Genomic DNA, 25,547 nt, shown 5'->3' on the forward strand with positions numbered 1-25,547 from the left:
ACTCGGGTTCTTTCACTGCTGTATATGGAACATACATACTAAAAAATAAATCAGTTAAACATACTCACTGGCATCAGGTTGCCTCATGAGAATGAGCAGACTAAGGTAGCTTTGCCACTAACTCCCTTGGTGGAATCCAGTATGAGAACTCTCAATGGAAATGCAAGCAACGTGAGCTACAGTGGATCACTCTGTCCACTTGTCTTATATCTCAGCTAGGTATAGAATATACCTAATAATAACAATAAATAGCCTTTCCCAGCCTGGCATTATAAACAAGAAATATTTTTCTGGAAAAGGTGTAATCATGAGGAACTCAAGACTAGAAAGACACAATTAACAATTCTCAATGATAGTCCTTAGTTTTTTCTCTTCTATTGCTCCTTCTTAATTACTAATCTCACAAATGCTAAGAAAAATAATAACCTCTAGTTTATCCTTCAGGTATTCTAATGCTTGCATAATAAATCAACAGAAGAAAAATAAAAATGTTAGTCATAAATCTACAAGCACTGAAGTAACAACATATTCAAACTAAGTAGATGAAAACCAATCAGGATATTTTCAACTTTTCTTTAAAAAATCACAGAATGTTTCATTTTGATCTGGGTGCCAATGGTTCATACCCATAATCCTAGCTACTCAGGAGGTGAGATCTAAGGATCCTGTTTGTAAAAGCTAGCCCAAGTAGATAAATCTGAGAGACAGAAAAAAAAAAACAAACCCAGAGCTATGGCTTAAGTGATGACCAGTTTTGAGAGTGGGGTGGAGGGGGCAGGGAAGGGGAGGAGAAAAAGCCAAGCAAGAAAGAGAAGTCACATACACACCCCAGTTTAATCTTGCTATCTGATGAACAAATTATATGAAGTCACTTCTCTGGATTATTATAGTAGAAGAAAATTGCTTTCCTATCATTGCACAGTCAGTACCAAGTTCACTAGTGAACTATGGTGTCATCTATCTAAAGGAGTTGCTACAATAGCAGTATGTGCCTTCAGGTTGCCCATTTCTCAAAATAGAATCTTCTTTCTGCCCTTTCCCAGACAGTTCCAGGGGAAAAATAATACAGTAATAAGAAAAAAAACTAGCTTGGAAGTGAACTGTGGCTCAAGTGGTAGTGTACTAGCCTTGAGTAAGAAAAAAACTAAAAACCAAAACCAAAAACAACAACAACAACAACAAAAATGCCCAGGGGCAGAGACCAGGGGCCCTGAGTTCAAGCCCCAGAAGAGCCAGAGGGAGGGAAGGAAGGGAGGGAGGGAGGAAGAGAGGGAAGGAGGGAGGGAGGCAGGAGGGAGAAAGGGAGGAAAGGAGGGAGGGAGGAAGGTTGGGAGGTTCTCTGTTCATGATCTCAAGCAAATTCTTCAATTTATCCACACCCTACCATCATAAGAAAATGGCAAAGAACATTAAAAAGTGTGTAACCAATCATTTTTTCCTTTCTTTAAAAAAAAGGGGGGGGGGGGCTGGGAAAGTGGCTCAGTGGTAGCATGCTTGCCGTGCATGTATGAGGCCCTGGGTTCAATTCCTCAGCACCACATAAGCAGAAAAAGTGCAAGTGGCACTGTGGCTCAAGTGGTAAGAGTATTAGCCTTGAGCTTAAGAGCACAGACCCAGAGTTCAGGCCCCACGATCGACCTCTCCACCTCCCCCCCCCCAAAAAAAAGGAAGTGGAGGTATGATTCAAGAGGCATAGTACCAACCATGAGCAAAAAAAAAAACAAGCACAAGTGTGAAGCCTAAGCTGGACACTAGTAGCTCACATCTGTAATCCTAGCTCCTCAGGAAGCTGAGATAGGATAGGATCAAGGCAGCTCAAAGCCAGCCCAGGTAGAAAAGTCCCTTAAGACTCTTAACCTTTAACCAGCCAGCAAAAAGCTGGAAGTGGAGCTGTGTTAGAACACAAAACCTCAGAGACAACTCCCAAGCTCTGAGCTCAAGCCTCCAGGACCGGCACACAAGACCCAGTACTGACACATGAGTGCGTGTACAGCCATGCACACTCAAAACTACACATACCAATACACAAAATCCAAAAATAAATAGGTAGCACATGCCTTTAATTCCAGCTACTTGGGAAGTAGAGATCAGGAAAATCAATGTTCAAGGCCAGCCAGGGAGAAAGTTATCAAGACATTTATCACAACAAGAGAGATGAGATGATGTGTGTCTGTAAATCCAACTACAAGATGACCATATACATCAAATGATCATGTTCCAAGACTGGATTAAGCAAAAATGTGAATCTTATGTGAAAAATAAAGGCTAATGGCATGGCAAGCATAAAAGCCTTGAATTCAAACCCTAGTACCACCAAAAGTCTATCAGTCAACCAATCAATCACAATAGCTCCTTCCAGGACACAATAATAGTTTGCCTTAGCAAAATAGCCCCCTCCCCATCACTCACCCACATTCTGAAAGTAAAGGGTATAATAGGTTTATTAAGTAAGTATATTTAGTTAAGATAAAGACCATTATTCCTCTTTTAAAAATACATAGTATCAAAAGGACAATTCATTGTTTCCATCAATGCAGCTAATATTTATGTCCAGCCTATAGGTAAATAGCTTAAAGCAATTCTCTGACCTCTTATTAGATATTATTATTAGCCAATCAGTTAACTTTATATATTCCTCAGGCCAAATCTGCAAAATTAGAAGTATCTACACCTCATTATAGTGTTAAAGATTACATAAACTAATGTGTGAAAAGCTCATAAAACACTGCCTACTCCCTTCCCCAATTCATGTAAATTAAAATTATTGCCCTTACACCATGTCCTATTTCTAAGTTGCTTTAAAATGTTTCCTAGTTCACCCAATTCAGCCAAAATCCTCCTGGGGTTCTGCAGTCTCCCAGGTTTCAGATTAATTTAGTCTCTAAGGCCCTCAGTTTTTGGGGAGTTGTTTTTGTTGTCACTGCTGTTTAAGCTTTTTCCTGAGACATGGTGCCAGAAACTCTCATCTCAGTCCTCTTGCCTCAATCTCCTGAGTGCTAAAAGTAATCAGGGGCATCCAAGCCTGGCTTCCTTTCCTTCTTAATCTGACTAGGATGAATCTCATAAATTCCAGAAAGCAGACAAAAATTAAATAGGGGATTAAAAGACAAGGAAAGGGCACTACAAATACAGATCATCATCCACATTCTCCAGCATAGGTCCTTAGACAAATGTAAAACAACTTATAAGAAAATGATTTAAGGGCTGGGAAGGTGGCTCAGTGGTAGAGCGCTTGCCTTGCATGCCTGAGGCCCTGGGTTCGATTCCTCAGCACCACATAAGCAAAAAGAAAAAAGCCGGAAGTGGCACTGTGGCTCAAGTGGTAGAGCGCTAGCCTTGAGCTTAAGAGCTGAGAGACAGTGCCCAGGCCCAGAAGTTCAGGCCCCACGACCGGACCCAAAAAAAAAAAAAAAAAAAAGAAAGAAAAGAAAAGAAAATGATTTAAAATGGACTATAATGCTTCTATATTTCTACCTCATAGCCATTCCCCTCTTGTTCCCATCAAAATTAATTTTCTTCACAAAACCTCGTCTGAGTTCTCAACAGAACCTACATTAAGTCATACCAACCTACTGAGTAGTTGCATAATTAACGCATTTACTTTTTGTTGTTATTGTTGGCTGTGGAGCTTAAACTCAGTGTCTGGGTGCTGTCCCTGAGCCTCTTTGTGCTCAAGGCTAGTACCCTACCACTGGAGCCACAGTCTCATAGGGCTGGGAATATGACTTAGTGGTAGAATGCTTGCATAGATTGCATGAGGCCCTGGGTTCAATTCCTCAGTATCACATAAACAAAAACAACAACAAAAAATGTAATATACTTGGAAGTGGGCTCAAGTGGTAGAGCACTAGTCTTGAGCACAAAGAGGCTCAGTGACGGTGCCCAGGCCCTGAGTTCAAGCTGCAGGACTTGCCCAAGAGAAAAAAAAAATCTGCTTTGTGGGGAGAAAACAAAGGGGGGGGGGGGGGTAACGAGAAAATGTACTCATTACTTATCTAACTGCAAATCCTTCTGTACATCACCTTTACAATTAAAAAAAAAAGGAGAGTGTCTCACAGAGACTTTTCTGCTCAGGCTGGCTTCGAATTGCAATTCTCAGCTCTCAGCCTCCTGAGTAGCTAGGATTACAGGCATAAACCACCTTCACTCAGAACATATTTACATTTTAACAGCAACTTTTCAGTATTACTGTCCTTATTTAAAATAAGGTGCTATCTGTACACACTTTAAATCCTGACTTAATTCAATGTAAATGGTGAATAAGTAGTATTTACATTATATTATAGAGAAGAAAGGCAAAAGTGACTAAAATCTGGGCATGTTCTCTACAAATTCAACTTTCCCCAAGTATTTTTAGTCCTCAGGTGTTTGAATTCATTAATGAAGAACACTTGGATACTAAGGGCTGTTTGAGAAATTGACTATATACATACTTTCATCACACTTCAATTAACTTCACAGCCTTTTTATTTACCAGTTTGGTGGGGAGGGGGAAGCTTTGATAATATTCTGGGCCACATCATTACCACTGAATATGAGCATAAATTTCCCAGATTCAAAATGGAGGGAGGGAGGACAATGCATCATCAATAGACATGAAAGGACACAACCTTAGGCATGAATTTCTGCCCAAGCTACAAAATAATTTAGTCCATTTTGTCCATGTTTGGGGGTGGGGGAGAATGGGAAAAATAAGTATTACCTTTAGAGCTGAATGTTGCTTCAAGCTTTCCTTAGTTAAAACAATTTGCTTTATTTTGCTGAGGGAATATAACAATGTTTTGGAAAGGACACTAGAACCCCTAGTTAATAACCAACAGACAGGACATTTAATTTAAAAAATACTAAAATTTCTCCCTTCTGTTCCTTTTCCATCTCAAAGTATCCAAACTATCTCCCCTTGCCAACCATTCAAGCCTCTGTTAGTCTGTCTTGTCTAATCTCTCTCTCCCTCTAACCCATTCATAGAACCCAATACATCTCAAGTCCTGGTCAATTCTATTTTCAATAACAAATTCTCTTATTATTCTCTACCAAAGGCCAAGAGAGTCCAATGTGTTCTTAGCATCTTCTTAAGTCTACCTGACTTAAAAGTAAAAGCCTAGGGCTGGGAATGTGGCTTAGTAGTAGAGTACTCACCTAGCATGCCTGAAGTCCTGCGTTCAATTCCTCAGTACCACATAAACAGAAAAGGCTAAAAGTGGTACTGTGGCTCAATTGGTAGAGTACTAACCTTGAGCAAAAGAAGCTCAGGGACAGTCCTGGGCCCTGACTGGCAAGCCATAGGACTGCCCCCCCCAAGGCAAAAAAAAAAGTCTGATTGGATTAAATGATTAAATCCACATAAACCCTCAATCCCTAGGGTCTTTAAAAATAACTCAATTGTATAAACCCTGTCAGTGGCTTCACAATAAAATTCTAAACCTGAAACTTAAAAAACATTTCACCTTCCATTTCCAGAACCTTAGCATTAACTGTTTCCTCAATCTCTTCTTCTTTCCCACCAATTCTTTCTCATCTTTTAGTTCTTATTACCTTTCTGCTTTTTTTTTTTTTTTTGGGGGGGGGGGGGTCGGTGGTGGGGCTTGAACTCAGGGCCTGAGCACTTTCCCTCAGCTCTTCAGCTCAAGGATAGCACTTTACCACTTGACCCACAGTGCCACTTCTGGCTTTTTTCTTTTTGCTTATGTGGTGCTGAGGAATCGAACCCAGGGCCTCATGCATGCAAGGCAAGCGCTCTACCACTGAGTCACCTTCCCAGCCCCTCAAAGGTCATTTCTAATAATCTCTTTCCAATCTCACCAACCAACTATGAAATTTCTTCCTCTTTTATTTATATCACCAGCATTTACTTTGTACTATTATGTGATAAACACAGTTAAATTCATCTTTGTCTCATCATGTATTCTACTCTCTATAAAGACCATAAAGATAAAGACTTGGTTTACTCATTTAATAGTTTACTCATTTAATAGATGGACATGTAGGATGTCCTACATGTCCATCCAATCAGTAAGTACTTATTGGACTAGGTGTGGTTAAAACGGTAGTCCCTGACTAGCAAGGAAAGCCTGAGGTCACAGTCTCCAACACTTCCCCCAATTTTTTTTTAAAAAAAGTACTTATGGGGCTGGGAAGGTAGCTCAGTGGTAGAGTGCATGCCTTGCAAGCATGAGGCCCTGGGTTCAATTCCTCAGTACCACATAAACAGAAAAAGCCAGAAGTGGCGCTGTGGCTCCAGTGGTAGAGCGCCCGCCTTGAGCTGAAGAGCTGAGGGACAGCGCCCAGGCCCAGTGTTCAGGCCCCATGACTGGCAAAAAAAAAAAAAAAAAAAAAGTACTTATATTAGCGTAAGATTACTTCCACGCATAGGGAATGGAAATCATTCAACTAAGTAGGAAAAAAGTGTAGCAACTACACTAAAACAGGTAACATGCCTTCAACACTATTCTGTTGCCTGATTTCTTGCAGAATCCCAAAGGCACTAAGAATTTTTGATCACCTACATATCTTCTCAGGAATTAGAAGAGAATGAGAAGAACAAAAAAAAAAAAAAAAGGTTTGTGTCATGCTCAGGTTAGGAGAAAACTGAGTATTAAATCAAAGATATTGGGCTGGGAAGGTGGCTCAGTGGTAGAGCGCTTGCCTTGCATGCCTGAGGCCCTGGGTTTTATTCCTCAGCACCACATAAGCAAAAAGAAAAAAGCCAAAGTGGCACTGTGGCTCAAGTGGTAGAGCGCTAGCCTTGAGCTAAAGAGCTGAGGGACTGCACCCAGGCCCAGAGTTCAGGCCCCACGACCAGACCAAAAATAAATAAATAAATAAATAAAAATCAAAGATATTCAGCAAATCAAAATTTACTAATCTCCAAGATAAATTTATAATATGCCAACAAACACAATAAGCACTTCTAATGGACTATGGAAAAATAAATAAATCAAAGAAATTAACACATTAAAAGTCCAAAGCTGCCAGGCCTTTATGGCTCATGCCTGTAATTCTAGTTACACAGGAAGCTGAGATATGAACATTGTGGACTCATCTCCAATTAACCACCTAGAAGAGGAACTGTGGCTCAAGTGGTAGAATACTAGCCTCGAGCAGAAAAAGCTAAAGGACAGTGCCCAAACCTTTAGTTCAAGCCCAAGGACCAGCATGTATGCATGCATGTGTGTACATGTGCAGACACAACAAAGTTGTTAAGTCTCAAGTCAAGAAACTTGTTTTGTTTCAAGTTCTATCTGACTCACTAAGCTTTTGCCTCAGATCTTCCAAATGATGAAAAATGGTTAGAATAGCTCAGGAATATAAAATCACATTTCAAAGCAAGTTGAGTGTGTAAGTGGTAGAGCACTTTCCTAGCATGCACAAAGCCCAGGGCAAATTCCCTATAGCAATGTAAAAAAAAACTTTTTTTTTTTTAATTAAAAAGGGGGCTTGGAAGGTTGCTCAGTGGTAGACTGCTTGCCTTGCATGCATGAAGCCCTGGGTTCGATTCCTCAGCACCACATAGGCAGAAAAGGCCAGAAGTGGTGTTATGGCTCAAGTGGTAGGGCACTGCCTTGAGCTGAAGAGCTGAGGGACAGAGCCCAGGTCCAGAGTTCAGGCCCCACAACAGACCAAAAAAAAAAAATAATAATAATAATTAATTAAAAAATAAAAATAAAAAGCTGCAGTAGAGTCATAAATATGTAATATACTCCTTCAATTTTAGTTAGAAAAATAGTTACATGATTAATCCTTTAGCTAATCTTGAGCAGAGAAGTCAGGTCTTCTGGCTAATGTTTCTTCTACTCTACAAGGTAGGAAAGAAGAATAGGAAAACAACAAATCAATGATTGCTGCTCCTAACAACAGCACGTCCATGCCCTTAACTTCAAATAGGAACTGTAATATTAAAACATCCTAAAGACCCTAAAAGGTAAAATTTACAAAACATTAGTAAATTACTGTAACTCCAAGAAGAAACAACAGAGAAGTTAACTCACTGCAATTAAGACCATCTAAATTTCAAATAAGTACTTTACTGACACTGAACTGAGCTCTAACAATTTGTTAACCAATTATGCTTTGGAACAGACTTCAGGAGCTATGAGATAAATTAAAAAACAACAACAAGAAAGCAAGCCAGGTTCCAGTGGCTCAACAACTCTTAACTCTAGCTACTCAAAATGCTGAGATCCAGTACTGTAATTTGAAGTCAGCCTGGGCAGCAAAGTCCATGAAGTCTTATCTCCAATTAAGCACAAAAGGCCAGAAATGGAGCTGTGGTTCAAGAGGAAGCGCCAAAAGCTAAAGCAAAAAGCTCAGGGGCTGGGTACAGATGGCTCACACCTATAATCCTAGATACCCAGAAGGCTGAGATCGGAGGATCACAGTTCAAAGCCAGCCCAGGCAGCAAAGTCCATGAGACTCATCATGAATGAATCACCAGAAAACCTGGAGTGGTGCTATGGCTCAAGTGGTACAGTGCTCGCCTTGAGCTGAAGAGGGCAGGGATAGCACCCAGGCCCAGACAAGCCCATAAACAACAAAAAAGCTCAGGGACAAAACTGACACCAGTTGCTCATGCCTGTGATCCTTGCTACTCACTATGCTAAAATCTGAGGATCACAGCTCAAAGCCAGCCCGGGCAAGAAAGTCCATGAGACTTTGATCTCCAATTAATTAACCAACAGAAAACCAGAAGTGGTACTGTGGCTCAAAGTGGTAGAGTGCTAGTCTTGAGCAAAAGAACTCAGGGAAGTGTCCAGGACCCAAGTTCAAGCCCCATGACAGACACACACACACACACACACAACCACACACTCGGGGACAGTGTCCAGGCCTGAATTCAAGCCCCACAACTGGTATGTACATGTATGTGCTTGCACAAATGCACACGTGCGCACACACACTTTTTAAACCAAACATAAAATCAGTTAACAAAAAATTAACCAGAGTAACCCTCAAAATCTGTTACTGTTCTACTATTCATAATACATGACATTCAATTTCCCAAAAATTTCACACACACACACACACACACACACACACACACACACACACACACACACACACACACACACACACACACACACACCAGCTGGAAGCCAGAGGCTTGTTTCTATAATCCTAGCCACTCAGGAGGCTGGAATCTAAGGCTCAGGTTAGATTCCAAGCCGGCCCAACCAGGTAACTATTAGAGACTCTTGTCTAAAATTAACAAGCAAAAAGCTGAAACTGGAGGAATGGTTCCAGTGGTAAAGCATCAGCTCTTAAGCAAAACAAAATGGAATGCAAAAGCATAAAGCCTTGAGTTTATACTCCAGTACCAGCACCAAAAAATAAAAGAGAGAGAGAATATCATTCTGCTACACTTAACATGTGCTAAAGACCTAAAATAAATAAATCACTGTCTCCCATCCCCCTTTACTACCTCTAGAAGGTAAAGAAAAAATATATTGAAATTTTGGTGAAAGGCCTGCAATCTTCACAGAACCATCCACTTGTAACTTAAGCAACATTATTTAACAACAACTCATTCCAACAATCTTCTGTAGAAAATATTTTCATCATAGTTGCCTAGACTAAATGTAGCCCATTTCTATCTCTGGCAAAAGGAGTAAAACGTAAGACAGAAAACTGGAAAGGGAGAAGTCAATTAAAATTCACCAGTTAGGTTAGACTTCTGAAGAACTAACTAACTTTTCATTCTAGGATTCAACAATTTCAATGTGGCTATGAGACCTGGGACTATTTATGAAGAAAACCATACAAAGAGCAACTTCCTCTCTCTTTCAACTAAAAACAATGCTCTACTCTCACCGACCAATTGCTGAAAAATTTTAAAATACTTAAGTAAATATACTGGCTAAATAAAGTCTTAAAAATCTGGTGACTTTGGCCGGGCGCCGGTGGCTCACACCTGTAAACCTAGCTACTCAGGGGGCTGAGATCTGAGGATCTCTGTTCAGGGCTGAGATTCTTATCTCCAATAAATCACTAGAAAACCGTAAATTGCACTGTGGCTCTAAGTGGTAGAGTGCTAGCCTTGAACTGAAGAGCTGAGGGGGAGTGCCCAGGCCCAGAGTTCAAGGCCCATGACTGACTAAACAAACAAAAAAAAAAATGGTGATGATGGGGTGCTGGTGGTTCATGCCTTTAATTCTAGCTACAATGGAGGCTGCAATCTAAGTAAGGATAGGGATTCTAAGCTAGCCCTGGTAGGAAAGTGTATGGGTCTTTTATCTCCAATTAACCATCAAGGAGCTGTGAGTCAACGTAGTTGCCTTGAGCAAAAAAAATCTCAGGACAGTGCCCAGGCCTTGAGTTCAAGCCTCAGAACACACGAACACACACACTCTCTCTCTCTCTCTCTCTCTCTCTCTCTCTCTCTCTCTCTCTCTCTCTCTCTCACACACACACACACATCTTGCTCCAGTATTCATGCTGTGTTTTGTGTGTGTGCTTGCTTGCTTGCTTGCTATTCATGGGGCTTCAGGGCGTGCGTGAGGGCTGTCCCTGAGCATTTTTGCTCAAGGCTAGCACTCTAGCCAGGTTAGCTTCAAACCAAGATGCTCAGATTTCAACCTTTTGAATATCTAGGATTACAAGCCTCCACCAGCACCCTACTATTAGTCTGGCTTGAACTCAAGACCTCACACTCTCACTTAGCTTTCTTGCTTAAGACTAGAGCTGAACCATTTGACTCATACCTATAGTCTGGCTTTTTTTGTGCCAGTGCTGGGGTTTGAACTCAAGTGTCTAGGTGCTGTCCCTTAGCTTTTGTGCTCAGGCTAGTGCTCTACCATTAGAGCCACAGCTTTTTTTCTTGGAGGTAAGTCTCATGGGGCCCAGTCCTGGTGGCTAACACCTGTAATCCTAACTACACAGAAGGCTGAGTGAGATCTGAGGATTGTGGTTCTAAGCCAAGCTGAACAGGAAAATCCATTAAACTTCTATCTCCAATTAATCACAGAAGAAAAACAAACCCTAAAGTGGATCTCTGGTTCAAGTGGTAGAGCGCTAGCTAGCCTTGATCACAAATGCTCAGAGTCAGTGCCAAAGATTCAAGTCTAAGCTCCATGACCAGCACCAAAAAAAGTCTCATAGATTTTCCTGCCTGGGCTAGCTTTGAACAGCTACTTAGCCTCTTAAGTAGGTAGGATTACTGTAGTGGGCAAGGGTGGCATTTTGGGAAGAGAGCCTCTTTTGGACTCTTCTGCCTAGACTAGCTAGGAGTATGGAGGAGGAGAGTGTGTGCCAGTCTTGGGGTTTGAACTCAGAGCCTGGGCACGTTCCTGAATTTTTTGCTCTATTACTTGAAGCACAGCTGCACTTCTGGCTTGTGTGTGTGTGTGTGTTTGCTCTATTACTTGAAGCACAGCTGCACTTCTGGCGTGTGTGTGTGTGTGTGTGTGTGTGTGTGTGTGTGTGTGTGTGTGTGTGTGTGTGTGTGTGTGTGTGTGTGTGTGTGTGTGTGTGTGTGTGTGTGTGTGTGTGTGTGTGTGTGTGTGTGTGTGTGTGTGTGTGTGTGTGTGTGTGTGTGTGTGTGTGTTTGACTGGAGATAAGTTTCACGGACTTTTCTTGCCCAGGCTGATTCAAACCACAATCCTCAGATCTCAGCTTCCTAAGTAGCTAAGATTACAGGGCTGAGCCACCAGCAACCACCTGGGCTAGCTAGGACTCTTATTCCCATCCCCAACCTCCAGAGAAGAGGGAGAACTAAAGATTGTTTTCACCGATACCAAATGATATAATGAATCATGCCAATATAATCAAACTGCATGAAAACCAAGAAACAGGATTCAAAGAGCTTTGCATAGCTTAACAGAGGTTCCTACAGGATAGCACATCCTAAAAAAGCATTCAGTTTCCATGCCCCTTTCCTATGCATGCCTCATCTGCATCCTTTATAATCTTTTTTTTTTTTTTTTTTTTTTTGGTCGGACCTGGGCTTGAACTCTGGGCTTCGGCGCTGTCCCTCAGCTCTTCAGCTTAAGGCTAGTGCTCTACCACTTGAGCCACAGAGCCACTTCAGGCTTTCTGGTGTTTATTGGAGATAAAAGAGTTTCACGGACTTTCCTGCCCAGGCTGGCTTTGAACCGCGATCCTCAGATCTCAGCCTCCTGAGTAGCTAGGATTACAGGTATGAGCCACCAGCGCCAGGGCCTTTATAATATTTCTAAACAAACATCATAACAGACTTTCCAAGTTCTGGAGCCACTTAAGCAAATTAATCAAATTCAAGGAGGTAGAGTTAGGTAGTTGTGGGAACACTGATCTACATCTAGCCAACCAGTCTAGCACAGGTAAAACCATCTGAGACTAGCAACTGCTATTTGCAAGGCAGAGGAGGTGGGGAAACAGTCTTGATAACTGAATCCACTCCAAGTAGTGTCAGAGTTCAATTTTATTAAAAAGACAACAAGTTGGTATCCAACAATTGCTTGCTTGCTTACTGGTCTGGAGAAATCTCCAGACTTTTCAAGATCACAGATGTCTTCTATATTGACTACTGTGATGAGAAGAAAGAAGATGACAATAAGAAAATATCAGGTGTGCTGGGTGTGTTGGCTTAAACCTATAATCTCAGCTACTAGGGGAAGTGGAAACAGAAAAGTTCAAGAGACATCGTATCTCAACTGCCAAAAAGCTAGACATGATAGCCTATGTCATTCATCCTACCTACACAGAAAAATCTAACTAGGAGGGTCAGAGTCCAGGGAAAAAAATGAGACTCTATTCAAAAAATAACAGAAACAATTGGAAGAGTGCCTGCCTAGCAAGCACAACTCAAACCCAGAACCACCAACACCCACTTTTTTTTTAAAGAGTAAAGTGTTAAAATTACAGACTATGTTCTCTGTTAAAAGTTCAATTAGCCGGGTGCCTGTGGCTGACACTTGTAATCCTAGCTACTCAGGAGGCTGAGATCTGAGGATCACTCTTCAAAGCCAGCCCGGGCAGTTTCCATGAGGCTCCTATCGCCAATAAATCACTCAGAAAGTGCACAGTGGCTCAAAAGGTAGAGCACTAGCCTTGGACTGAAGAGCTGAAGGATAACGCCTAGGCCGAGTTCAAGCCCCACGACCAAAAAAAAAAAAAAAGTTCAATTAAAAGTCCAACTATAACGTCCAACCAACTTAACAACATTCTTACTTACAAATAACAAAATGTCTTATATATTTTTTCCAAAAGAAATGTTATTAATGGGGACTTCTAGTAATTATTTATTTATTTAGTCGTAATGGGGGGGTGGATAGGAGGGCGGGGTCCCTGAACTCTGGGCCTAGGCGCTGTCCCTCAGCTCTTCAGCTCAGAACTAATGCTCTGTCATTTGAGCCACAGCGCCACTTGCAGCTTTTTCTGCTTTTGTGATGCTGAGGAATCAAACCCAGAGTGCCTCATGCATGCCAAGGTAAGCAGTCTACCACTGAGCCACCTTCCCAAATTTTTTTAGTAAGACTTCAAAAGAAAGCAAGCAACTTTTAGCTTCAGCAACAATATAGCAAAAAATACCTTTCCCCCACCCCCACCCCCAATCCTGGAGCTTGAACTCAAGGCCTGGGCACTATCCCTGAACTTCTTTTGCTCAAGACTTAACACTCTATCACTTGAGCCTCAGCGCCACTTTTGGCTTTTTTTTTTCTGTGTATGTGGTACTGAGGAATCAGACCCAGGGCCTTATGCATGTTAGGCAAGCACCCTACCACTAAGACACATTTCCAGCCCCTACCTGCCATTTTAAAACAAGGTATATTAAACACCTAACTACTTAAAACTAAGAAAAAAGAGAAATAGAACCTAACCACCAATATACAAAGAATTATATTCTTTCCAAACCAAGTATTCACTGTGTCTTCCTCCCTTGCCTAAAAATGACATTACACATTTCCATGGGTTCTACTCACAGGGGTACATGGCACTGCTCAGGATCGGCTCTGGTCAGTTCTTCCTCTTCAATATCAGACTCCCCTCCAGAACTACTGTCAGTGACGTCTGAATCAAATGCTTGTTCACTGCACCTCAAATTGGCTATGCCACTAGCTGTAAATCTCTCCAACTCTTCTGAAACTGAATTGCTTTTCAAGAAATTGCTAAGTCCTTCTGAAGTGGTGGTCTCATTGGCAGCCTTTCTCAAGGCAGCTTCAGCCTTTCGGGTCAGCATCAACTGGCTCCGGGACCTCAAGGATTCCAAATTTGGCAGTTTACTCAAAGTCTTCTCCAAAAATCCACCCAATTGATGCTGTAAATGCCTCTCCACCTGCTTGGCTTGTACAACCTGTAAGCGCTTCTGTAACCTGCGGGCACGGACCTCAATATCAGCTTGTCGCCTCAGTAAAGCTGTGATTCTTGTATCAGAATCTAAAGCACTGAAAAGAATGGAAGACTGGGGAGACTTTTTGCCCTCTAACTTGACACCTCCCAAGTTAGAGCTAGAGTCTGTAACAGGTGATAACCTGCTACTTCCTTGAAGTGCGGGCTGTTCCATGGAATTGACAGAAGATTTGTTTGCAGTGCTATTATTGCTATAGAGAGTTGTGTGTTCTACATCAAGGCTTCTGTGTGGAAGAGTGCAATTGGTCATACCCCCCTTTAAGTCCCCAGAGTCACATCCCCCTACTTCACCTCCCTGTAGAGCAGATGAAGTGAGAGCCCGTTTTCCCCCATTGAGGGAAGTGGAATTGTCATGATCAGAATGTGTTGAACTTTTAGTCAATTTCTTAGCCAATCCATTGACAGGCGCTTGTGGAAGAGCTGTCTGGCCACTTGTATTCATGGTTCTAAGATTTTCTAAGGAAAACTCCAAAACTGGCTGTCTCCCCAACAACTCAGCTCGGAGTTCATAGGACTGCGACAAGAGAGGATGAGACTTAAGGACTGTCTGCTTGCTAAACACCCCTTGTAATTTCAAAGATTCCTTGGAGGGAACAGATGTTACATCAGAGCAGAGATAGGATGCCACCAGTGGTTGCAGCTTTCCCAAATCTTCCTTGGTAGGATTATTTCGGAAATCTAGACTAGGATCCTCTGCAGCAATGGCTTTTCTTTTGGTTCCGTTGGCAGCAATAAGGAGGTTGGCGTTGCCGTTATTTTCGGCACTGCCTGGCGACAAGGTGGAGGATGGGGGAGCCAGTTTGAACCGGATGTGGTGTGCTTCAGCTGCTGCGTCAGTGAGAGCGGGCGCCATCGCAGCCATTCAGCACAGAGAGACAGGAAGTCCAGCCTCTCCTGGTGCTGAGGCCAGCTCCACGGCCCCTTGCTGCCTCCCCTGAGAACAAACTAAAAGAGAAAAGAAAAAGAAGGAAGTTAGAAATACAAGCACATTCAAAACTAACACACATTTTTTAATATAAGCACTTCTTAAGGCTATTGTCAAAATTCTGCCTCCAGAAAGAAAACAACTATGGAACCACTCTGGAGACTCAAATGTCTTTCATCTGGAGGATGAGAGAAACACAATCCCCTAAAAATTTTATCCTTCTTGTTCTTTGTTAACCACAGATTTAAAGTTGCCAAACAGAACAAATTATTTCAGTTGACTGTAGAAATCAGATTAAATAATTTGCACTTAAAAGAAAAATCTCTTTAGATTTCTTAAAATTAAGTACCCAATAATAGATAAAATTAGTAATGAACTTCTTGGGTTCATACAGAAAAAAACTATATGTCAGATGTCAAAAGTCAGAATTTTTATGGCCAGGAATCCAGTTTCCATCAGCTTTGCTTCAAGTATAAATTGTACTATAAGGTTAACTACACTACACTTATAAAACCAATTTGTTTCATTAATTTTCTTTATCAGGAGCTCTAAAGCTCTTTTCTTTCAAACTAAGAATTTGCTCACATCACTTCAATTGTCTGTCCAGCCTTCCCATCTCACTTGACCTCAAACCTCCTTGAAAGAACAAACAGCTGCCTCTGCACTTTTTACTACTCTGTAATCTAGATTCAAACTCTAGTGGCTCTGGCAAAGGTTACACTATCTACTGCAATGATCAGGTCTGTAGCCTCATCTGTCTTCTCCTAAGCATTAGATAGTATTGATTATCATAAAATTCTCCTTTCTCAGTGTCCTTACCACTATCATCCTGTTCTCTTCTTCCTGCTAGCCACTGGTACTACCTAAGTTCCCTTCTTCTGCCTTTTTTCAACTCATTTCCATGGCAAAACTACTATTCTCAATATGCGAAAGATGTTCAATCACATGGACATTTATAGTTAGTATTAATATACATAATATTTAATAACCCTTGAACATTGTTCTCTGAGCTATACCAATCAACAATCCTATCTCTAATCCTTAGACCCTGAGAAAAAGAGAATGTTTTCTTCTTCCAACATATTTATTCTTCATTCTTTCATTTTCTTAGTGATAGAACTTTTATTTAGTAAGCTGTATACTTCCATCATTTGCCTCTTCCCTATACCCTGTGAACTATTTCATCTCAGACAAATGGAAAACCAGTAAAACTAAATCAGCTATTCTTTTTTTTTTTCTTTTGTCCATCATGGGGCTTCAACTCTGGGCCTAGGCACTGTACCTGAGCTCTTCAGCTCAAGACTAGCACTCTACCACTTGAGCCACAGCACCACTTCTGGCGTCTGGTGGTTAATTGGAGTTTAAAGTCTCACAGACTTTCCTGCCCAGGCTGATGATCCTCAGATCTCAGCCTCCTGAGTAGCTAGGATTATTCATAAGAATGAGCCACGGCGCCCAGCCTAAATCAGCTATTCTTAAAGTATAGTCTCTGAATTTCTATGGGTTTCAAAGTCCATTTATGGAGGTCCATGCTTTCATATTATTACTAAAACATGTCTTTTCCACTGTGGACATTTTCAATGAGGGCACAAAAAAAAAAAATGAACAAAACACTGACCTTAGAACAAATCAAGGCAGTTGCACCAAATTTTACTAAGTCATCTACTTAAAGTTTTTGTTTTCTTTTTTTTAAAAAGTCAGTTACCGCTAGGTACAAATGAATCCTGCCTATAATCATAGCTACTCAGGAGGCTGTGACATTTAAGGCTCAAAACTGGAAGCTTTCTGGGGCAGGAAAGTCTATTCGACTCTTACCTCCAATTAACCACCAAAAAGCCAAAAGCGGCGCTATAACTCAAGTGGTAGGGCGCTAGCTTTGAGGGAAAAAAAGGCTAGCACCCAGATGCTGAGTTGAAGCCATGCACCATGAGCATGCATATGCTCACAGACACACGCACAGTGTTACATTTTTATGTTCTTTATGTTGCTGTTGTCAGTACTATGGCTTAAACTCAGAGCCTCTTGCTTGCTAGGCAGGCACTCTAGCCTGCCTTCCAGCTCCTTTGTGGTTTATTTTTCAGATAGGTTCTCTTCTTCCCTGGACTGGCATGGACTGCTTTCTTCCTTCCTTAAGCCTCCCACAGAACTAGAAGAACAGGAACATACTACCATATCTACTTTTTTCTTCCCTGAGATGGATTCTTGGTAACTTTTTTGTTTTTTGCTGGGGTTGAGCTCAAGAACCATCATCCTCCCAGTTTCTACCTCCTGAGTAGCTAGGATTACAAAAGCCAGTGGCTCATACTATACATTTTATTATCATGACCCCACTGAGAATGTTTCAATATTCTGTGTTGAAAGGGAAAATACTGTATAAAGCACCTTGCTACATTATGAAATCCAAAGAAAACAATTTGTACAATTCGAGTCGCAATTGTAAAACCAAAAGCTTTCTTTATGAAGTATCATTTATATGCAGTAGAGCATTATTCGGCCAGGGACTTGTGGCTCATGTCTGTAATCCTGGCTACTCACTAGGCTGAGATCTGAGGATCGCAGCTCAAAGGCAGCTTGAGCAAAGTAGTCCCCGTGAGACTCTTTATCTCCAATACACTACTCAAAAAACCCTGAAGAAGTGGCACTGTGGAGTTCTAGCCTTGAGCACAAAAAGGCTCAAGGACAATACCCAGGCCCCGAGTTCAAGTCCCAAGACGGGCAAAAAGAAAAAGAAAAGACCCTGGTAGCTAGCAAACAAGCAAAGTGAAAACTGTTGTCACTTTAAAGAAAAACCCTAATGGGGCTGGGAAGGTGGCTCAGTGGTAGACTGCTTGCCTTGCATGCATGAGGCCCTGGGTTCGATGCCTCAGCATCACATAAGCAGAAAAAGCCAGAAGTGGCACTGTGGCTCAGGTGGTAGAGCGCTAGCCTTGAGCTGAAGAGCTGAGAGACAGCACCTAGGTCCAGAATTCAGGCCCCATGACCGACAAAAAAAAGAAAAAAAGAAAAGAAAAGCACTAATATTTGTTGAACTTTCAAGTATTTTGAAATATATACCACCCTAAGCTTGAACATTCTCCCAATACTTAAAAAGTAATTTCTAATTAAAGTAACAATAGTAATGGGTGTGAAATTTTCGTATCATTTGTTTCAGCATTTGGAAGCACTATATACCAGGAATGACCAATGCTTGTTAGAAAATCATGGATGGATAAAACCAAGTGCAAAGAAGACTAATAGATTATAATGTAACAGCATAAAAAGTTAACTGATAGTTTCATTTTTATCAGGGGAGAGGAGATCTGTGTTGAGATATAGGGTCTTGCTTAGATACCTACTCTAGCCTTGAACTCAAGATCCTCCTGCCTACCCACTCCCCTTCCTGAGTGTGCCCCACACATGGCTTTAATTGATACAATTTTAAATTCTATATTATAACTAGCCTTTATGAAACTGTTGACTTTGAGTACAATATCAAAGGATATTATTAATAGATATCTGAAAAGACTATTAAATACTCTGATCTTTTCAAACCACCTCTCTCAGTTGAGATCAGGTTATTGTTTTCCCCCTTGTAATGCTAGAAATAGAACCCAGGGTCTTGCACACTTGCAAGACAAGCACTATACCGATACGTGAACATCCTTAGCCTGGTTGAGGCTAGTTTTTCTAAATCTTTTTCCTTCTACAGAATATATTATAACAGAATGAGTGTAACAGACAGACAAGAGAACTGTTATTTTCTATCACATCAGACATGAAACTAAAAAGTCTGTGAATTCAGTGAACTATATAATCCACTCATTCTCACACATTGAAGAGACAGACAGACAGGAATCTCCAACTGGGACAAACATTTTTGTATCACATTAACACACAAATTAGGACTATACCAAGTTTCTTTATAGTATGCCAATTGAAATTAGTTAAAAACAGTTAAATGTGTCAGGTACCTCTGGCTCATACCTTCAATCCTAGCTATTCAGAAGGCTGAGATCTGAGGATCACAGTTAAAAGCCAGCCAGGGCAGGAAAGTTGTAATACTCTTATCTCCAATAAATCACTCAAAAAAACCTGAAGTGTCACTGTGGCTCAAGTGGTAGAGCTCTAGCCTTGAGCTGAAGAGCTCAAGGACAGTGCCCAGGCCCAGAGTTCAAGCCCCACAACCAACCACCAACAAACAAAAAACTGGAGGTGCAGCTGTGGCTCAAAGTATTAGAGCGCTAGCCTTGATCAAAGAAGTCAGGGCCACAGCTCAGGTCCTGAGTTCAAAACCCATTACCACCACCACCAACACTAATAACAACAACAACAACAACAACAAACACTTAAATGAGCTGGGCACTGGTGGCTCATGCCTGTAATCCTAGCTACTCAAGAGGTTGTGATCAAAGACTCACAGTTCAAAGCCAGCCTGGGCAGGAAAGTCCAACAGACTCTTATGTCCAATTAACCCTCAGAAAATGAGAAGCGGTGCTGTGGCTCAAAATGGTGGAATACTTAGCCTTGAGCAAAAAGATCTCAGGTACAATGCCCAGACCCCATGACTGAACCAAAAAATAATTTTCAAAAACACAAAAAAAAAATTAGGAAAAACATAAATGAAAGCCAGGCTTTGGTGATAACTACTAAAAGCCAAGATCTGAGGATTAGGTTCAACAAAGGTAGCTCAAGCAGATAACCTGAGAGATTATTATCTCCAATTAATTAGCAAAAAAAGCTGGAGGCACAGGTGTGGCTCAAGTAGTACAGTACCAGCCTTAGAAGAAAAAGCTAAGCAAGAACTTAAGGTCCTGAGTTTAAGCCCAAGTGGGTGCACACACACTCACAAAAGGAAGGCACAAAGGCTCAAGTCAGTAAGACTAGCTATTTGAAAGGCAGAGATCAGGAGATAATGACTGAAGGCCAGCCTGGGGGGAGGGGAGGGTAGAAGAGCTCTTGAAACTTGGTCGTGGCTGGACGTGGCAACACATGACCATTATCCTAACTACAGGAAAGCACAATAATGGCTGGATGCAGTGGTGCATGCCTGTCACACTCAGACACAAGGGAAGATGAAAGTAGGAGGATTTCGTCATAGGCCAGCCTAGGCATAAAGCCAGAGATATGGCTCAAGTAAGTAATAGAGCTCCTACCTAGCAAGCACAAGGCCCTGATTTGGATTCCAGTACTGCCAAAAATGAATAAATTAAAGTGATCAACACAGTAGAAATCTGAGTCTCCTTCAAAGTTTAAATCCAGAAATGTGAATAGGCTAACAATTATCTATGAAAGAGCCAAATATGTGATACAAACAAAAATGTGATGTCTTGTAAAGACTGCAGAGGGCTGGAGTATGATTCGTGTAATACAGCACCTACCTAGCAAGTACAAAGCCCTGTTCAAACCCCAGTTACTCCCATCCTGAGAGGACTGCAAATAAAGCTCTCTTTACATAACTCCGCTTTCTTTCTTATAAAGCTGTTTAGGTTTGGCATATGCTGTTATTCCTACCACTATATTCTAACTTCTAACACTACCAACTAAACCATGCCTAGATTACCTAACTGCTTCCTAACTGGTGGCTCAGTCTTACCAAACTACACTTTTTAAAATTTCACTTACTACCCTAAGTGAGTTTCTAATGCCCTTTTCCCCCCAAGTCCAAATTCTTCAAGATGAAACTTTAATAGAGCAAGCAAACCAGAGTGCCGTATGTCCAGAACTCTCTACAAATACCCAACACTTTATCTCTGCCTATGTTGTTATTTCTATGGTAAAGGCCCTTCTGTTCTTCAATACACAAATCCAGAAAGTTTTGCTTGATTATTGAGATTATCATTTTCTTCCTGTTTCAACTAAACAATTTAAAGTCAGTATCATTTAATTCACATCACCTATCAATTTATTAATTCTATTTCCAAGATCTACTTCATCTGTTAGGTACATAGTAAAAGCACTCTAGGTACGCACTGACTGGGTGAAGTCAAAAAAGGCTTCCTGAAGTAGGCCTTAAAGAATAAATTAGATTTTGTTGAGAAAAAGAAATTCTAATAGCAGATGGAAAATAATAAGGAGAATTTGAGAGAAGACCTAAACAACTTGAATGAACTAGAAGGTATGTATTTTGTTTTTGTGATTTAGGATATAAGTATTTCTTTAACACAAAAACAAATCTACAAAACTATGGAATATGCTGGTGAATAGGACAGAAAAATATTATAAACCAAAAAACAAATGTGTTTCTCACCCCCTTCCCACAAGCTCCTAGTACTTTTCAATAACAAGACCTTCTGTCTGGCTGTACAGGTATTTAAACTGGGTGCTGTCCTGAACGTTGTCACTCAAGGCTAGAGCTCTACCACTTTGAAACACAGTGCCACATCCAGTTTTCTGGTGATTAATTGGAGATAAAGAGTCTCAAGAGTTGTCTGCTTGAGCTGACTTTGAACCACTATCCTCAGAGCTCAGCCTCCTGAGTACTAGGATTACAGGTGTGAGCCACCAGCTCCCAGCTTGCTGATTATTTTTTGAGATAAGGTCTCACTTCCTACCCAAGAGCAAGCCTGGGCATGATCTGCCTACGTTAGGCTCCCAGTCCAACTGGCTAAAATAAGAGGCATATATATGTCCAGCTTTCTGTTGAGAAATTCGTTGTCTTTTAAACTTTCTACCCATGCTGGCCTTGAACAGTCCTACCAAATTCAGCCTCCTAAATAGCTGGGCACAATTGTGAACTGAAAATGTTCTGTAATTACTAATGGAATCATAACTGGAAATAGGTTAAGACTATTGTTCACTGATATTGATCCTATGTTAACCAATGCCCTATATGTTTTACACATATTTTTTTACTTAATCTTTACAGTAACACTGTCCACATTATACGGATGAAGAAACTTGGTCAAAGAAAATAATGAAATATGCTGACAACCACAGAAGTGCTAAGAGGCACATGCTTTTATAACCATTATACTAAGCAACTTAAGGCTGAATTTAAACTAAAAGGGCCTTAATTACTGACACTAAAATTTGAATTTTAGACATAAATTAAAAAGTCAACGAGGAAATACCAGCTAGCTACTGATTATCTCCAGTAAGTATTAAAATGCTCATAGCATTCAAAGCACAGTACCTATAGGGATGCCAGGAATCAGTAAAGGAGGAAATCTCTAGGAGCCACAATAGGAGACCTTTACAGACACAGAACCAGAATTAAGTAGGATAAGGGGTTTCCCATTTCCTGAAGAAATTGTGTTTAAGTTGAAACATAAAGAATCAGTAAGATTCAGTATTGTCCATGCAGCTACTTCAAGTATCCCACATTCAAAACCCATCGCCAACCCTATACTAAATCCAAAACTAATTCTGACCCTTAATATTCTTACATGAGTAAATTGTCCCAATTCCTTTGGCATAAGCATCTCATCTGAATGTCTAATGCCATGAAATCACAGACAATGGGACATCCTAATATCGAAGAAACTAAAAATTATGAAGTTTCACTAATGTCAAAAAATATATATAGGCTGGGGATGTGGCTTAATGGTAGAGTGCTTGCCTAGCATGCATGAAGCCCTGGGTTCCATTCCTCAGTACCACATAAACAGAAAAGGCCGGAAGTGGTGCTGTGGCTCAAGTGGTAGACTTAACAAAAGCAGCTCAGGGACAGTGCTTAGGCCCTGAGTTCAAGCCCCAGGACTAGCAAAAAATATATATGTGTGTGTGTATATATATATATATATTTTTAATTTGGTGTCAAGACAGCTTTATATACTTTTTTCTGAAGGTGTCAAGTAAAGCTTTCAGGAAGACATTCTGATTGATGGAGCAAAGGGAGGAGGACAAGGTTTATTCCAATTCATTAAGGCACTGACCCACATACTAAAGCTTAAAAATACTACACTAAACCATATGTCAGTGGCTCACATCTGTAATTCTAGCTACTCAGGAGGCTGAAATGTTAAGATCAAGGTTCAAAGCCAACCCAGACAAATCAGAGACTTATCACCAATTAAACAGCAAAAAGTCAGAGGCATAGATGTGCAGCTCAAGTGGTAGAGTACCAGCATTGTGCAGAAAAACTACGTAAGAGCGAGAAGACCCGAGTTCAAGCCTCAGTACTGGAACCATATATGAACACACACACACACACACACACACTCTACACTGAAACATATAGTGTCTGTCTACCCCCGTAAGATAGAGGAAGACACTTCAGTTGAGATCTAAGTAGGTCCAAGGCTCTCAAAACACCTGTTTAGGAACTTAGCACCAATGTGGCAGAGATATGAAAAGCACATTCATTACATCGTTAATATCATTGCCTTTCTTAGAACATCATTACATACTGGAGCAATTCAGACAGTAATAATCTCCCAAATGCTCTTTCTTCTTCCAGTATGAGCAATCCTCCAATCTTGCCTCTAGTACCATAATGACTATTACAAAGTAGAAAAAGAGAGGGAGAAAACATAAATCTGACCAGTGGTGCTTTAGGTTCAAATTCCCCAAACAGACAGATGTCATATGTCTCTCTGTCCCTCCCATACTCTTGTTGGCATTCAACTTTACCTCTATCCTGTTCTCACTACAGCTTCAAGACTACAGGCTCTTTCAGGTATTCTACATTCCTTCTAGGATAAGTTAGGGATCTCTTCTTCTAGACTCTTATCTGACACCCTAGGCAATAGCTGCTAGTGTAATATATATATAGCTCATCATTTTGTCTGACTCCACAATTAGGCTCTGTACTTTTTTTTTTTTTTTGGGTCCGGTCGTGGGGCCTGAACTCTGGACCTGGGTGTTGTCCCTCAGCTCTTCAGCTCAAGGTTAGCGCTCTACCACTTGAGCCACAGCACCCCTTCCAGCTTTTTTCTTTTTGCTTATGTGGTACAGAGGAATCGAGCCTTAGGCATGCAAGGCAAGCGCTCTACCACTGAGCCACCTTCCCAGCCCCAGGCTCTGTACTTCTTAAATGAAGAATTGGGGCTTTTCTTATCTCTATCCTCTACATGTATTATAGCAGACAGTAAATTAAAACATATTAGGGGTTGAGAAAGTGGCTTAGTGGTAGACTGTTTGCCTAGCATGTATGAAGTCCTGGGTTCAATTCCTCAGTACCACACATAAACAGGAAAGGCCAGAAGTGGTGGTGTGGCTCAAGTGGTAGTGTGCTAGCCTTTAGCAAAAGCAGCTCAGGGACAGTGCGCAGGCCCTGAGTTCAAGCCCCAAGACTGGTCAAAAAAAAGGTAGTTATTATATGTTTTATCCTATTCTCAATGAATCAGATGGGCCTCTATTAAGAAGTTAATAGGAAGCCAGGCACCAGTGGCTCACACCTGTAATCCTATTCAGGAGGCTGAGATCTGAGGATCACAGTTCAAAGCCAGCATAGGCAGGAAAAGCCATGAAACTCTCATTTCCAATAAACCACCAGAAAACTGGAAGTGGCACTGTGACCCAAATGGTAGAGTGCTAGCCTTGAGCTGAAGAGCTCAGGGACAGTGCCCAGGTCCATGGACAAAAAAAAAAAAAAAGGGCTCAACAATACTTTAAAGACAGTATCTTTCAAAATATTAAATGTAATTATGTCAACTTTTACCTAGACATTATACTCAGGAATCTACCCAGAAGAAATATTCACACAAGTACAAAAGATATATACACAATTCTTTTACTAAAGGATCATAATATTGCTAAGCACCAGTGGCTCACTCCTGTAATCTTAGCTACATGAGAGGCTGAGATCTGAGGACTGCAGTTCAAAGCCACCCTAGGCAGTAAAGTCTGTGAGACTTTTATCTCCAGTTAACCACCAGAAAACAGAAAGTGGAGCTTTGACTCAAAGTGATAGAGCAAAGAACTCAAGAACAGTGCCCAGGCCCTGAGTTCAAGGCCTACAACCAACAACAACAAAAGAATCATACTGTCAAAAAAGGCCTAAATTTTGTAAAAGACAAGCCATTTAAAAGGCACCATACATCATTTTTAATATATGTGTATGTGCATCTGTGTATGCACACTTCCAAACAGAAATTTTTGAAAAAGTATATATCAAACTGCTAATGTTTATCTTGTATCCATCATATTCTAAACTTGAATTTCCTAATCTTTAGCTCACAAAAGGCAAAGACCAAAAACAAACAAACAAAAAAACCTATTATCTTTTTTTTTGGGGGGGGGGGGTGGGGGTAAACCTTGGAGTCTGGGCCCTGGGCCCTGGGCCCTGTCCCTGAGTTCCTCAGCTCAAGGCTAGCACTCTACCACTTTAAGCCACAACCCCACTTCCAGTTTTCTGGTGGCTAACTGTAGGTAAGAGTC

At 41.0% G+C, this 25,547-nt stretch overlaps 1 protein-coding gene across 3 annotated transcripts in view; it reads right to left on the reverse strand.

Annotated features, from left to right (window-relative positions):
* Kansl1 (KAT8 regulatory NSL complex subunit 1) overlaps window positions 1-25,547 on the reverse strand; it is a 143,957-nt gene that overhangs the window by 88,251 nt on the left and 30,159 nt on the right. For all 3 annotated transcript variants that reach the window (XM_042674101.1, XM_042674099.1, XM_042674100.1), the window contains one exon: window positions 13,897-15,268. In XM_042674101.1, the coding sequence (XP_042530035.1) occupies window positions 13,897-15,185 (1,289 nt within the window). In that variant the 5' untranslated portion in view covers window positions 15,186-15,268. The remainder of the gene's footprint in view (window positions 1-13,896; window positions 15,269-25,547) is intronic.

Source organism: Dipodomys spectabilis, unplaced genomic scaffold (genome assembly GCF_019054845.1).
Source record: "Dipodomys spectabilis isolate Male_0828 unplaced genomic scaffold, ASM1905484v1 ptg000018l, whole genome shotgun sequence".
NCBI classification, from domain to species: Eukaryota; Metazoa; Chordata; class Mammalia; order Rodentia; family Heteromyidae; genus Dipodomys; species Dipodomys spectabilis.